Source organism: Heliangelus exortis, chromosome 1 (assembly GCF_036169615.1).
Source record: "Heliangelus exortis chromosome 1, bHelExo1.hap1, whole genome shotgun sequence".
In the NCBI taxonomy this organism is placed as follows: Eukaryota; Metazoa; Chordata; class Aves; order Apodiformes; family Trochilidae; genus Heliangelus; species Heliangelus exortis.
The window spans coordinates 135,366,525-135,382,756 of record NC_092422.1 but is presented as its reverse complement, the minus strand read 5'-3'; the positions used below and the strand labels follow the sequence as shown (position 1 = coordinate 135,382,756).

At 40.5% G+C, this 16,232-nt stretch overlaps 1 protein-coding gene across 24 annotated transcripts in view; it reads left to right on the top strand.

Annotated features, from left to right (window-relative positions):
• The window catches only part of WNK1 (WNK lysine deficient protein kinase 1), a 97,285-nt gene that overhangs the window by 65,659 nt on the left and 15,394 nt on the right, over window positions 1-16,232 (top strand). For 8 of the 24 annotated variants that reach the window (XM_071768272.1, XM_071768255.1, XM_071768228.1 and 5 more), the window contains 13 exons: window positions 162-233; window positions 841-990; window positions 2,046-2,519; window positions 3,561-3,842; window positions 3,980-4,033; window positions 4,521-4,612; window positions 5,153-5,315; window positions 5,863-5,979; window positions 8,366-8,539; window positions 9,263-9,314; window positions 9,485-9,625; window positions 9,968-11,382; window positions 14,046-14,129. In XM_071768272.1, the coding sequence (XP_071624373.1) occupies window positions 162-233; window positions 841-990; window positions 2,046-2,519; window positions 3,561-3,842; window positions 3,980-4,033; window positions 4,521-4,612; window positions 5,153-5,315; window positions 5,863-5,979; window positions 8,366-8,539; window positions 9,263-9,314; window positions 9,485-9,625; window positions 9,968-11,382; window positions 14,046-14,129 (3,270 nt within the window). The remainder of the gene's footprint in view (window positions 1-161; window positions 234-840; window positions 991-2,045; window positions 2,520-3,560; window positions 3,843-3,979; window positions 4,034-4,520; window positions 4,613-5,152; window positions 5,316-5,862; window positions 5,980-8,365; window positions 8,540-9,262; window positions 9,315-9,484; window positions 9,626-9,967; window positions 11,383-14,045; window positions 14,130-16,232) is intronic. The other 16 variants (XM_071768369.1, XM_071768352.1, XM_071768337.1 and 13 more) reach the window with 7 other exon arrangements.

The following is a 16,232-nucleotide window of genomic DNA, read 5'->3' as shown; positions in this document are numbered from 1 at the left end:
GTTGTTAGCCAAAAGAACTGATTGTCCCGATGAAAAGCTAGAAACTTACTCCAACCAGATCATTCCAGGCAGAAATTATTTAAACTGCCTGCTGCAGGAACTGTAGGTATTCTATTATTTTTTTTTTTAAAGCTGATTCAGTTGTTTTTTTTCTCCTGCAGACACAGGTGCAAGGCCAGTCAGCTTCAAGCAGTGCATCAGTGCCATCCCAGACTACCCAACATGCTCAGCAGGTAAGATCACAAGCCCTAAGCCCAGGACTAAAATAATTTTAATATAGAATTTTGATGGCTGAGAGCAATTGATTTACCTCTACCTCCCCTTCAATCCATAGTTTTGGACAAAAGCAAAAGAATCCTCTGGTTCTCACCCCACCTAACATCCTGTGAGCTTAATTCCATAGACTTCCTGAAATTTGTTTTTCGAATTATTTTAGTTCTTGTTTTTGCATGTCTGTCGTCCCCAATTTCCACCTTAGCTTGCAATCGATAAACATTAGGGTTTGCAAGATAGATTGAGAGGCAGACTTTATTTTCATTATTTCTTTTAACTGGGAAATACTATATTCTGCAGCATCCTCTTCTCTTAACTGCCTAGTTTTCCTCTGTAGAATCCTAATTGTTGTTTTCATTGATGAAATAATTCTATTGCAAGATTTAATGCTCATAACAAAATTGTGTTAGTCATGTTAGTAGTTGCTAAAGCTTAATTGACTCGGCATGTTCAGAAGAGCCACTGATGTCTGTTACGAGGGAGTAAAAAGTAGGATTTAAATAGGATATGCTTAAAAAACTTCGGTGTGTGAGGAAAAACAGCTTCTGTCTCTTTTCCCTACTGCAGAATGCACAGCAGCCAGCCTCTTCTCAACAGCCTGGGCAGTACCAGCTGCAGCAGCCATCAGTTTCTGCTGGTGCCACTCCCGCACAAACTGCCTCTCAGACTCAGACTTCACAGATTATGCCAATTCCTCAGGCAGCAGCTGGGACACAGGTAAACAAAAATCTTTTTAGCAGAAGATGGGGTTTTTTCCTTCTTCACAGTTGGCAAATTCAACATGCTGCTGCTTTCACTTTTGTCATCTTTTCTAATGGTTTCAAAACATTCATCCAGATAACTGTTCTTAGTGTGCTACAACTGTCAGTTGTGTTGGAAAATGTGTTGGAAATCCCTTCTTTCACACGTGGCAGTCAAGAGTAATTTGAGGGAGGGATAGCACTTCATGCACAAACACCTTCAAACTTTCAAAAATATAATGAAGCATATTGATAAGTGATATATAATGCATGGATTTTCAGGAACTTGTCATTTCTTTGCCTCCCATAAAATGTCTATCTTCTGCACCATTTTTTATGAAACATGTTCTCTTACTTAGGTAGTGAACTGTAAGGACTGTCTTCTCCACTCATCATCTTTCTTATTCAGCTCTTTTCCTGTACTCTCCTGATAAAGAAGCTTCTGTTACTGAGTATTACTTAATTTTGGCTCATAACGCTGTCTTGAATATGTGAGCTTTGATTTTGTTTTTAAAATTGTTGTTTTGTTGCTTTGTTTATCTAAACTGCCTTTCCATTTGCATCATTTGCTGGCTTTAATTGACATATCCCTTGCCATTCTCTGATTGCTGGCACAGTGGCTTTTCATTCTCCACAGCTTATTCCCCATATCCAGAGCTGACAGATCTGTTGAAAGATTTGCATTTCTTTCCTGTAAGAAGGAAGGCTTGGCCCTGGGGACAGAGTTGAGGAGAATATGATTCTGTTTATGCACAAGTCAGTGCTTTAAGTTATTTGATTGTTTCTCTTTCACCCTCTGTGGGTGTCTGTTTCAAGTGCTTGTTGAGTTCTTCAGGGGAAGTGTTGTGAAGTGAGGACCTTTCGGAACTCCAGCCAACTTCCCAGCCACTCTGCCAACTGTGCTACCCGCCCACTTTAACAGAGTGCTGTAACTTGAATAATTCTTTCTTTGACTAATGCATAAAAATTCTGCTTTCTGCAACCCTGCTTTTAAAAAAAACATATCTATCTCTATTTTCTTTACCTCCCCAGCTTCCTGTTTCCCAACCAGTGTCGATCATCCAAGGCGAGCCTCAATTACCTGTTGCAGCACCTTCTCTCCCTCAGCCTTCAGTTGCCCCATCAGTCCCAATTGGCTCTCACTTTCTACCCATGGGACAACCCCTGCCAACTTCCATGGTTCCCCAGTTCTCAGTCTCTCAGTTGCCCGTAGCAGCTCCTCATGTGTCAGTGACTCAGCCAGGTTTCCAGTCACTGCCAATTTCCATGGCAGCTGGCATGAATCAGCCACTGCTCACGCTGGCAACATCTGCTGCGGCAACCACTGTCCCAGTAGGACCAACAGTTGTCCCTAGCCAGCTTCCCACTCTGATGCAGCCTGTGGCTCAGTTGCCGAGCCAGGTACTCCCGCAGCTCCTGCAGCCAGCTGTCCAGTCCGTGGGATTGCCAGTCAGCATTGGACAAGCTGCGGAAGCTTCACTTCCTGCTGGAGAAGCTCTTTACCAGGTATTGTTGCAAGCCAGCAGATGTCTTCTCCACATTTTTTTTACCTGTCCCTTTAAGGTACCATTTCTGAACTGTGTTCCCTGGCCAACTCACTTCTCAAAAGAGAGCCATTAAGCCACAAAGATGAATTGTGTTCTGTGGTAAAGGAATATTTTAATAAGAGGGGGGGAAAAAAGTGCTTGAAGGCCCTAGTGTTTTGCATTTTTTTTTATATTTGGCAATTGAATTGTTTTAAAATACAGAATTATAGGATTTTGGTAAACTACTGTGTAAAGGTGGAGAGCCATATAACCAAAGAATTTTTTTAGCTCGGAAAAAAAAAATTGTGATCTTCAAAAATGAGGAATGTGTTGGAAAGATAATCAATGGCAACATATTCAGCAATGTCAGTATTTAATTCCAAGTGTGGGAGGGGGGACATGGATTTTCTAGAAGTCGAACTGTGTGGATCTTGAATGTGATGTAAGTACCTCATGTGAGTTGTGAAATGCTGGACTGCTGGGCACAGCCTGCTTCAGCTACTTTGAGCAATCACTGTAAAATTGGCAACCTAAAAGAGTGACAAAAATAGTGACTCAGAATATGCTCTTCTGGACCAAAAATGTATAGATTTAGAAATATCTGCACTGGGATTATAAGGGGTGGTGTAGAGAAGAAACAGTATGTAGGAATGTCTCTTGGTTTGAGTCAGCTTATCGTGAGAGGACAGGAAGAACACAAGAACATTTTTGCTATTTGTGTCAAGAATCAGCAGCAGTTGCATAACATGTTCTGAGCAGCAGTTGTTCTGCCTGAAAATTCTTAACTCATTTCAAGTCTAAGGCCATAAAATAGTATGCCAGATAGGCAACTCTGCAAGTTGAGAGCTGAAGATTGTTTTGCCTGAGACTTGGAAGTTTGAGTGGGAATTTGCTTGTTTTAAGCGTTGTGACTCGCAAGCTAAGCTTTGATAATGTGAGCAGTTTGCTCTGCCTCTCTTTTCTTCTTGCTCTTTTCTTATTAGCTCTGACATGCAATTTGACTCCCTCATTTCTATTACAGGGCTTCCCATCTCTGCTGCCACCTCAGTACCCTGGCGATTCGAATCCTGCGCCTTCCTCTGCTGTGGCCTCTGTTAGCATTCCTTCTGCCGTCCTGTCCCCTCCCTTGCCTGCAGATGCAATGGCTCAGCCAGGGTATCTTGCTCCTGTTGCACAGCCATATGTGGAGCAGAATGTTTTAGTTCCCATGGGCAGCCTAGGAGGACAGGTTCAAGTGCCCCAGCCTACTGTGAGTTTAGCACAACAGCTCTCATCTGCCCCCTCACAGCAGGCAGTTATGGAGGTAAATATGTTGAATATAATGTAACAGTACATTTAGGGTGTTTGAATTTTGCAACGGCGTATGTGTGTGTGGAACAAGTCCCTTCCATGCTTGTCTTCGTTTGGAAGTTCATATTTCAAATGACCTTTTTCTTACAGCAGAATGTCATGCCAATGTGGGGACCTTGTTGCCACTGGCTGTTCTGTTGGGAAGTGAGTGTGCATCCTGCAGGCAGAAACCTGTTAACACTTCACTTCTCACTACCACTGTAGAACATTTTTGCCATATCAAAGACAAACTGCAACTGATAGCTTTTGAGAATCTGTCCTTTTTGCCTATGCTCTGCAGTGTTGTTCTTGCTAGGGAGAATTTCAGTTGTCTTTCTGTCCTGCATTGGCTTGCCTTTTGCACATTCTGTTAGTAAGACTGTGGCTGCATGGCAAACTACTGACACGTAGCAGTAGAAAAGGTGGCTGATTTCTGCTCCCTGCCGCTCCCCAGATGATTATTTGCTTCACTGTAGTTTGCTCTGGAATCTTTTGTAAACTACAGCTGTCTAGATGCCAGCAGATTAAATTCTAAAAAGGCAGTGCTTCTTGCTTTACAGCTGATTTGGGAGAAAACATTGAAGACTACTGGGTTATTTGAAAAAGAATAGTATTCTTTGGAGGGCCTCTTAATGTAACTTTCTATCCATAGGGTACTCAGGGAGTCTCACAGACTGCTCCTTCAGAGACTCTTCCAGCAACACAGCCTGCTCAGTCTACCACTTTGGTTTCCTCTATGGATAGGTAAGCATTGTTTCCTTTTCACCAAGCTGAATTTCAGTTCTATGTGTTAGATTATTCTTCCTTAGGTATCTTTTTTTTCATTAAGAATATTTTTTTCATTAAGGGTACTCCTGAGAATGAGAGGGAAAACAGGCTTATGAGAGTTGGAGTAAGTTTTGATTTATAGCAGGGCTTGTAGTGTGTAAATAGGATTGTCTATAAAGATTTAATTTCTAATCCTTAATTTCTCATGTCAGATGGATCATAAGGGATGTTTTCACTTCCTTTTGGCACTTAAAACTATTTGAATTCTGTTTTAAAACCTATTCAGAACATATATTTGTACAACTCAGTTTGCAAGAGATACAAAGATAAATTGTGGCTATTAGAATTGCTATTCAAACAACCTTAAGTGTTGACAGGACTCTTCTCCCCTACTATGTGATTAACAGGCATCTACTGCTTCCCTGAAGAGAATACCATCTGGCAGGGTAAACTGTTCCATTGCAGTTACGGAGTGCATGGATACTAATGTGAAGTTGTTGCTTTGTGCTTTTTCAGTGCACATTCTGATGTTGCTTCAGGATTGAGTGATGGCAATGAGAATGTTTCGGCTTCCAGTGGAAGGCATGAAGGCAGGACTGCTAAACGTCACATTCGGAGGTCTGTCCGCAGTCGCTCTCGCCATGAGAAGACTGCTAGGCCCAAACTGAGAATTCTAAATGTGAGTGCATTTTTTTTATTATTACTTTAGTGATATTTTGGTAATGAGTAGGTCTTACTTAAAACTTCAGAATTTTATTCTTTTGAGTGGTGTGTCTTGTATAGTTCTAAATCATTTCATCTTCCCTGCCTCCAACTCTGGGCACACCAGCTATCCAGTGTGTTTCTTCTTCTGGAGTCAGGGTTCCGAATATCATCTATTAAAGGCTTTTCTTTTTTGAGCATTAGATATGGCAAAATTGGCTTGCTTAGCCACCAGTGATTCCACAGACTCTTTCAGAACGTTCAGTCTTACTAGTAAAGCTAGGCCAGTGACCTGAACTGTAAACTAGAAAGAAACAAGGAAACATCAGGAGTTTTAAAGAAAAATGTGGACAAAGGTGACCTTGGAGGCTTGAAAAAATAACGCTGTATGTCGCATCATCAATTAAACTGGAAAATGTGTTTGTAGTAGAGCTGGTTGAGAGTGTTGTTGGTTTATCTCTTTGAGCTTTAAAGCACACGTCTTTCATACTCATGCTTTTGAACTATTGTTTTCTTTGCTTTAGGTTTCAAATAAAGGTGATCGAGTAGTGGAATGCCAGTTGGAGACACACAATCGGAAAATGGTTACTTTCAAATTTGATTTGGATGGTGACAACCCTGAGGAAATAGCTTCAATTATGGTAAGAACTGAGGAATGGAATCCAGTCATAACCACAGCAACAATATAAGCAGTCCTATTTTCAGACTTGTTGCAGAATTGCTTTTCCATGTAGCATGGCCTGTGCTTTCCGTATTGGCATGCAGTAATAACTAGAGATTCTGGGCACAGAGGGGTATACCAAATTGACAGTTTATATTGCACACTCAGTTCACATGAAAATTGCCATCAGTTTCTTCAAGTCAATCTGCTTTTGGTTTTTTGGAATCTAGTCTTTTGAAAAACAACAAAAAACTTTCTGAAAGCACCAGGTTATACGAATTCAGTTTCCTTTCCTAACAGCAGACATTGCTAGATCTTTGAGATTTTTGCTTAAGCTTTATTTTTTTTTTTTCTGTTGTTCTCAACTGACAAGATTCTGCCCTTAAAGTAAGGAATGGGAGTAATTTTCTGGTTTCCAAAAATCAGTAATGACTAATGCTGCTGTTGACTTTTACAAAGGAAGAAACCTCTCCTTTCAATATATAATGGCCAAGCATAGAAAAGAAACTTTAAATGCAATTAAATGAGAGCACTGTCTAGTATGGAATAGAACCCTCTCTCTCCTGCCCCACCCCACCACCCCTTTCACCCCCCCTTTTTTTTTTTTTTTTTTTCTAATTTAAGCTCTCATTCCTGCGCTAAGATTGCTCTAGTGTTACTGAAGTGAGTGGATATGATGAAAAGCAGTATTTTTTACCAGCTTCTTGCACCATCCATACAGTTCATCTTTTAGAGAGGTAGCAAGAATAATCAGAATGGTTCAGGTTAGACTGGACCTTAAAGGTGATCTACTATGACCTCCTTGCCATGGGCAGGGCCACCTCCCACAAGACTCAGTTGCTCTAAGCCCCATCCAACCTGGCCTTGAACACATCCAGGGAGGGGGCATCCACAACGTCTACAATAAGTGGCATGTGCTGGATTTGTACCTATCAAAGGGAGCCTGATCAGTGACATGAGAGAAATTCTCTCTTTGCCACTAGTGACTGTCCAAGGAGGGAAAAATTGTTTCTTGGATGTGCATTTGTATTTGCAGTGTGAGCAAATAAATAACAAGTCAGTGCCAAGAAACATGGAGAGAATACACAGCTTGTCTCACACCTAGAGTGATTTTATGAAGGAATAAAAGAGTATGGTTAATTTAAAAGCTACAAAAACAAACCCAAAAAAACCTCCCACAAATAAAAAAAAAACAAACGCAAAACGAAAGCATCCAAACAAAACACCCTCAAAACAAAAAAAAAAAAAGCAAGAAAAAGAATGCAGATATTTGAAGATGGGTAGAAGCAAAATAAGAGCACTGTGCATCCAGAATGCAGCCACATAGTTCAAAGTGTGAAACCTAATTTAGACAGCTGAATCTGGAACTTTGTGCTCATTGATTTCTTGTTGAATGTTGAGGAAACTTTGGATTGTAAGACCTTCTGGTTTCCTTCCAATGAGGGATACCGTTATGCATACCCCATATGGGTTTCTGTCATTCCTTAACTTAAAGCACTGATGGCTTCTTTAACTACCAAGTATTCTGTATTGCAAAGAGTGATCTAAGCACACTATGTTTCTCTTTCCTGTTTCTGAATGGCATCCCAGAAATCGGATGTAAAATCCATGCCTTGGGCTTTACCTCTGTGACACTTTCACAGTATCTCTGCTGGGAAGGAGTGAGACTGACAGCACTGTTTCTGTTTCACAGACAAGCTGTCTCTCAGAGTTTTACTGTGCATGATTTCAGGAGCCACAGTTTTCTCATGGGTCAGACCAAACTAAGAATGTGTTTATGAATGCCAAATATACTTGTTTCAGCTTGTTTCCCCAACATAAGCAGCAGAATGTATTTTTACAGTAGAATATATTGAAGTTAGGCTGAACAAACTTCCTCCCTGTATAAGGAACATACTTAATAGTTGCATTTATGTCCTACAACCAGACTTTGAGTACTGACGTGCAATTTGCATAGAGTAGAAGTTCTGTATAGCATGGAAAGAGAGGGGCACAGAACATGCAGATTTTCCAGTACAGAACTTTTAATTTTTTAGAGTATTACCATTCCATTAAAATGTAACTCTTCTGTACATTACATCAGATATGAGGCACTGCAGTAAGATAAGGTTGTTAATTCTAAATTTCACTGTGCTAAGCAAAGATTGAGGTGTCAGTTTGAAGAAGCGAGATGGAATGTTGTTGCACGGTGAGGAGTAAACCAGGGCAAATACTTCTGTGCTGGAGGTGGTGCCACCATCTTTATCTTGTGTATAAGAACAGTGAAAGGAGGACAGACAGTAGCACCAAAAATAAATTATGGTTATTGAATATATTGTTTTGAAATATTTTTGTGGAAAATTTCTATTGCTTTGTTCTCTTTACAGGTGCAGAATGAGTTTATTTTATCAACTGAGAGAGACTCATTTGTAGAACAGGTACGAGAGATTATTGAGAAAGCAGATGAAATGCTAAGTGAGGATGTAAGTGTGGAGCCAGAAGGTGATCAGGGTTTGGAGAGTATGCAGACAAAAGATGATGGCTTCTTTCCAGGGTCACAGGTATGTAAAGAACATACTGCCTTTGCTATCTCTATTTTCCATTTTGGGTGGCATGGTTTTGTGAGTAGAGCTAGCTAGAAATGAAAACTTAAATTTTTAAAATTTTAAAATTAGAAGACAGTGAAAGCTGTCAAGATGTGAGAGCCTAAAACTCATTTAGAAAGCTAAATATAAAATACTTGCTTTTTGATGTGTTCTAATTCTTTCAAAGCTATTAAATCTCCTAAGAGTCCACTAAGCAGACAGTCTTAAATACTGAAACTTCTTGCACTGAAGGCTGTTGTGAAGCAGGATACTAAAGCTCCCAGCCCTGTGCTGCTCACTAAACACTGAGAGCCTGGACTCAGACACTCTATCCACTAAAGTGCTAGGATATTGCATGGCTCAGTTAAAAAACAGGTTTTGAAACTGGTTGCTGGGAATAAGAAGGGGTGACATTTCCTGAATCTCTGCCTTATTTCCACACAGAAATAGTTTGAAACATCCATTTAGCTGCAGAATATTTAAGGAAATTGGTTGGACTGCCTGTTAAAAACATGTTTAGATCAATTTGCTATATTGACAGCCACATCCAGGCAGAATTCTACTTGGTTTGGTAATGGTGCTAGGGTCCAAGGTACTTGTTTACCTTAAATGCCCACATTTCAATAAGCTCACATTTTAAGAACTATCTTGTAGGTTTCTGTTTCAGAATAGAACTTTAAATTCTATCTTACTTTACAGAAATTAGAGTTCAAACAGCCAGATCCTACATCTTCCATGCCACAAAGAATAGGTAAGTCTTTTGTGACTTTTTTTTTTTTTTACAACCGTTACCTTTCTCTGTTTCAGCGGATGGGTGCAGCCAGGTTTTTATTTTGTATGATGGAGTGCACATTCCATATTGCAGGTTTTGTGTTCAGTTACAACCATGTATCACTAAATACCTAACTTCTTTCTGTTTAGGGGTTCCTCCTAGCTCCTTTACCCAGGTGGTCCATTCTGCAGGAAGACGGTTTATTGTCAGCCCTGTCCCTGAGAGTCGGCTGAAAGAACAGGGCTTTTTCACATCTGCTGTCCCTGGAGGAAAAGAAACTTCAGATATGGGTAAGGCTCTTACACTCAGGTGGCTAAGTCACGTTCCTCAAAATCGTGAAGTTAGTGAACTAAATTGTGTCTAAACACCTGTAAGTGTTTGAGGAAGTAAGGAACTGTCTGTGTTGGCAAGAAATTGTGATAATTTGGGTGATACTGTGCAAGATTCTCGGGAGGATAAAGTGTTGGTTGGCTGTCTGCAAGACTGAAAACTTAACTCTGTATTTTAACGTAAACCTGAATTTGTAAATTTTTAAAATCTTGCTGAGAGGCAAATGTCATCTTAGCCTAGCAATAGACAAAAATACTCTAATGAATTTTTCCAGGTAGACTGACATTTTTCTGTTCTTTCAGTTGCTGCATCTCCACTACATGGTCCTGGAATGAATCTCTCCCACTCGGCATCATCACTGAGCTTGCAGCAAGCTTTCTCTGAGATGGGGCATGCTCAAATGGCAGAAGGACCTAGTACAGCTCCTCCAGTGTTCAATCAAACAGTACCACCCTTTCCACCTGCACTTTCTACTATGGCGAGCAGTGGCACACCTTCTGCATCTGTGGCTGCTTCTTCAGTATCTGTTCCCTCCAGCACAAATGTTTCTCTTCCAGGATCTGTTACTTTGCCTTCAGAAAGTGCAGCTGTTGGAGTTGCACCAAGTGCAAGTGTGCCAAGCTCTATTTCTCCACCTCCAGCCTCACAATCTGGACAGCAATCGACTGGTGTCACTTCCAGTGTGAGCGCCCCTGCTTCTTTCTCCTTAGCTACCACATCCCAGTCTGCTCAACCAGTAACTGGAGACATTGCCCCCAGTAACAGCACACCATCTTCTTTGGCTCTGCCATCTACCCAGATTCCTGGTGTCACTGGTCTTGGTGTCATTGCACCAGCTGTGACATCTCAGTCTACTCCTCAGATTGTAAGTAGTATGGCAGGATCACAGACAGCTGTTGCTCAGAGTGTGGCTTTGCAGCTCCCTCAGCTTAGTAGCAGTGGTTCTGTCTCCAGTTTGGCAGAAACAACAGTTGTAAGTGCTCCACAGTCACTACCTGAGAGCGGGCAGTCTATGGATAAATCACAGCTCTGCAGTGTATCTGGCTTATCTCTTCCAATCTCTGCCTCTTTATCATCCTCAGTAGCAACAAGCATATGTGGTTCAGTCTCTCAGCCAGTGATACATCCCTTACTTGTCCCATCAGGAATTACATCTACAGCTGTCCCACCCCAGATTTCAGGTGCAGCACCCATGTTGCCCCAGGTTCCCTTAGCTGGTGTCTTACCACAACCAGTGACTAACTTGCCTGCAGTACAGCAAACTTTGATTCACAGCCATCCTCAACCAGCTCCTCTACCCAATCAGCCTCACATTCACTGTCTGGAGGCTGATGCTGATGCTCAGTCTAAAGCTCCTGGTATTGATGATATAAAGACCCTGGAAGAAAAGCTTCGGTCTCTCTTCAGCGAACATGGTAATGTGGGAACAGCACATCCATCAGTATCTCTGGACACATCATTGGTAATGGAAACTACAGTGACTCCAGGGATACCAACTACTGCTGTGGCACCAACTAAACCCTTGACATCCATTAGCACTTGTATACCTCCGAGCAGTTTGCCTCTTGGACCAACTGGCTTGCCAGTGCTGACCCCAGTTGCCACTCCTGGGCAAGTGATCACCCCAGTCAGCTATATTTCAGCATCGAGCAGCATTGCAACAGCAGTAGTGAAACCAGGGACCTCTCCTTCAAAGCCCCCTCTTAGCAGGGTACCGGTAAGAAATGCAACGTTTCTGTGAATATTCAAGTGTTGTAGGAGTCAGCTTTCTTGAGCATTTATAAATGTCTTCAGGCAGAGGTGTCTTAATTTAGTATATTTTTTGAATCTTTACACTGTTTTTTCTCCCAAGAGTTGTTTTAGTGTGTCCATATTGGAAAAAAAAAAAATCACAATTCTATGTTGTGCCTCTGAGAGAGCTCTAGTGTTGCTGTTAGTTTTTCCTACTCCTAGCTACAAAGAGTGAAGCAATTGTGGGGTTTTTTTTGTTTGCTTGTTTCTTTTTTTTGTTTTTTTGTGGGTTTTGTTGCGGTTGTTTTTTCCCAGTAGAATTTGGAAGGCATACTTTCATTTGTCATCACTAGGATGAGATGGGGTGGTTAAATGTTTCACAAAGTAGCCAGGATAGCTTAGCTTCTTATCATTAGTTTGCTCCTTTGAAGTCAAGGGTGTTCACCTGACTGACAGTGGGGATTTTTCTTTTAAATTATTTTTGTGTTCTGCTGTCTACATGGTGCCTGGATACTCTTTTAACTCCCTAATACAAGACTTGTGAAATCAGAATTTTGAAGTTAAAAAGATACCTGGATGTCTGAAAAAGAACCAACCCTTTTTTGTCTGTTTACTGAATTGCTCTCCAAACGAACACTCTCTCATAGAGATAGTCATGACTTCCAGTAACAACTTGAGATGTATTGTGGATGTTGCTACCTGCTAACTATCCACAAATATCAGGATGTGGAATCAGACTACCTTATTTTCTTTAAATGGCTCCCTGTGCTGGGAGACAGTGCATTTTCATAGTTTAAACTATTGGTAGTCCTTTCCTTTTCAAAATTTAATTGAAATAGATTGAAGAAACTTTCAGATTCAAACAAACCCCCAAAAAACCTAATAATCTTTTTTTTTTCTGTAACATTCTTTTCCACTCACCAACACCCTGTTAATTGTCTTTAGCCAGCCTTGCTATTTGCCAGTTTCAGGTCATTTAAGCTGAGCCAATGCTCCTGTCATCTCTGTTCCCTAGTAGTCTTTCCCTTGTATTCTTTGTATTCAAACATAGAAAATTTCCACCCTGGAGTAGCAGGAATATGGGCTAAGGAAGTTGGGAAGGAAATCTAGATACAGAGGCATTCTTTTATATAAAAATAAAGCTGAGACTTAGAAAGGAAATATTAGAAATTAGTAAAAACTGTTACTGGTTCAGGAGCAGTTAGAAACCTGCTAACTGCAAACCTGTAATTTTAAAGACTTGGGTTTAAATGTAATAACTGTTTGGGGGTTTTTGATGTCAGTTGTGGGAAAACTACCTCCTTTCAGAAGTTTTCCTGTGTTGTTTTTGAGCTTTAAGGAGCTTATTTTTTAAATTTTTCTGGGGCTTACTAAAACGCATTTGTACGTATTTTATTTTGCTTGTGGACAGCCTGTTAACCTAGAGAGTTAAATATGTTCTGACTTGTCTTAGGAATTTATGTAAAGTATATTTTGCCTCATATATAACAGCTTAACTTACCACATCTTAACAAGTCAATGTGCCTCAGAACAGGTAACATCCACATGTATGTTCCCAGTGCTCAAAACAGTTGTAATAATGTGAATTTGCATAGTTCCTGCTGAAACATTTTGGGGAGGATAGATAATTGTGGAGTACACCTCCAGCAGGCAGTTGTTGCTGCAGCTGAGCTGTCAGGTAAGCTGTGGTAACGAGCCTGCAAGCTACAACTGGTTCTGCTGTTGGGGACCAGAGCAGACAAAGGGCCAATGACATGTACCCAAAAGTGCTTACTGTTGTACAGTGGGAGCCAGCTGACCAACCCTTAGCTCATGAGGCTATCATCATGTATTTCTCAAACTTCAAAGTCATGGTCAAGCCTCAAGATTACGGTTGTGAACAAGAAATGGAAATTGTGTAATGGATCACTTAATTCCTAGAACTTCTCACTTCCCTAACAATGGAAATAACTAACTGGAATGTGCTATCTGACCTGACATGAAGGCTTTGATGGCTCCTTCTAACCTTTCCAGTCTCTCTAACCTCTTCCACATAACTTGGTTGACTTCCCCTTACCTAGTTTCATGGCCTAGTCATCTTCTGTGGGTCATGAAAATCCTTCAGGTTCAAAAAAAAGTGATGGATCAAGAGACTGGTGTGAGAGGCGTATACATCTGCTTCTTAACAGGTCAAAACATCCTCAAGCATGCGAGTTTTGTTCTCAAATCAATTATTTGAAACAATTTGGCAGAAATGTATAGCTTGCTGTTGCTAATGGGATGTTAACATAGATATGTTGTAAGGACATTGGGAGCATTCTTGCATACATCTATAAATTAAGCTTCTTGGACATTTTAAGTGGGTTTTGGAAGAATTATTGTAGTATTTTTTTCAGACTTGAAAATAATATCCCTATGATAGTTTGCTCCTAGAAACAGCAACTTGTTTCCAGGAGTAGAAAACTAAAGCAAAAGTATACAAACAATTTCCCCTAACTTTGCTGCAAAAAAAAATCCTCAAAGACTCTATGCTAACTCTCCAGGAAGTAAGTCTCTGCAGAAAAACATATTGAGGCTTCTATTGTATGACATGACTGACTGTAGCTTGGTATCTGATCCCTCTGTTGTTCTGTGTCTGATGGACTCGCGTTTCCTCTCCGTTATCCATAGGTGCTACCAGTAGGTTCTGAACTTCCGGCTGGCACTCCATCCAGTGAGCCGCTGCCACCTTTTCCAGGACCTTCACTAACTCAGGTGCTACACGACTTGGCAGATTTTATCCATTTCTTTTCCTTTCAAATAGCATGTTTTGATTAAACTCTGAATTGCATGTTATTAATGTCTTCTTTCCTTTTGACTGAGTAACCCCCTTTGTGTAACTAGCAATAGCCAGAGTCTGTTCAGCTGGGTATGTAGCTCACCCTTCAGGATGCTGTACCCAGTGTCTGAAGCACAGGAATAATTAACCAGACTTGGGGTTTTTCAGTGTGGTGACCTGAACTTAGAGGTGGTGTTTTGCTTTGGTTTTGGTGAGTTTTTATTTGTTAGATTGTTTTTTTTAAAAAAAAGGTAACAGGTGAGTATGTGCGTGGAATTTGAACTTGTTCTTGAAGAGGTATAGTAGCAAAGTAGTATCTCTTAAGGGAGGCAATATATACTGTACAAAATTACACATAAATAGAAATGCAAGACCTGTTGGCTTTGCTAATGCCTGTTTCTTTGGGGTTTTCTGGGGTTTTTTTGTTTGTTTTTGTATTTATCCCCTGTTATTACTACACTGATTTCACTAGGCTTTCAGATTTGCAAAAGGTCTGAAGCTCTTAATCATAAACATGAGTTGAAATGTAACGGTGGCTTCCCTTGCTCAGATTCTGTCCCTGTGGCCACTACTTAACTTGGGTCCCTTGTATCTAAATTGGGAGGTTATGTCCTGGAGATCAGAATGGAAACAGTTTAGTGGGCGTGCTGAAAGCTGACATCTCATCCTGTCTATTTCTGCCCTTGGACCTTCCTCGTCTTCATGTGGTGAAGCAAATGCAAATCAGTGACCTTAATCAAGGAGTCATCCTCGATGGCTTCTGTGTTCAGACTACTTCTTGGATATGTTTTCTCATTTTTCATAAAGCAGGTTAAAATCTACTGTTCAGTAAGAAAAGGCAGCATCTTGCACCCTTTATTTAAGAAATCTATGGAAGTGAATGTATGGCTCATGAAACCTGTCATGGAAAATGGGTGCTGCTGTATGTGGTTTTATGGAGCTTTTTTTCTAGTAGGCTGAGTGAGGGCTGTATTTCTGCCCTGTGAGTAATCAGGAAATGGGTGTCTTCTGCCTCCAAAGTGAGCAAGGAGCTGAATGACTTGTGTAGAACTATAAGAGGACAGTGTTAGCAAGAAAGACTTTCCATTCCACCAACTTCTAGAGGCAGAAACTGGTTAATACCTTTCAGCAAGTTCTTTCAGAAGCATGGTTACACTGAAGAAGAGACAAAAACAGTTTGGTGGTAATTATTATTTGTGTTCTTACCATGAGCAAGGGTAGCAAAGGGTTCTGGAAGCAGCTGATTAAAATCAGTCACACTAAGTTAGCAGTCATTGCTTTGAGCTGAGTATGTTACTAATATTTTCCCCCAAACTCAACGCATTTGTAACCACTTATATGACTCAAGCCACTGTGCCACTGCAAAAGGCTTCTTCCTGTTTGTCACAGGTATTTCTGTCAGGATTGGTGGTATGGAAGAGTCATAATCATAGATCCCTTCCTTCTTTTTCTTTGCAAACTGCTTACCTTATTTCACTTCTCATTTGAACTCTAAAGCCTGTCTAGGAGTCAGATAAAATTGGAGGAGACCAACTGGATAAAATCTAATTGACTGTTAAGAGCATTTTCTGCTGTCTCATAATACTATCTGGAAAATTACTGGTTTGTCTTAAAGTAGCTAGAGTTGCCTTCCTTACTGTTTCTGTCAGTAGCTCATTACACAACTGTTTTTTTCCCTAGTACCAGACTTCCAATTTGCAGACAAAGTACATGTTCATCTCAAGGCCAATTTTGGACAGTTTGTTCCTTAGTCTTAAATACCTGTTCTGTTTATTCCTTTATTACTTTAAAAAGCATATTTTTCAGGCTTCATTTTTGGCACTTTGTGCTGCACCTTGTGCTCTTTTTTTCCTCATTTGGATGGGATTGGTAGGGGGTTTATTGTTCTTAGGTTTTTTTGGCTGTGTTTTGAAATCCACAATTTCAGAAGAATATCATCCTGGCAACCTGTTGAAGCAGGAACCTGTTGCTATTATGTACCTCTAGCTTTCAGTTTCTTGAAAGTGGAAAGTAATGTTTTTGTGTTGCCATAACCTCAG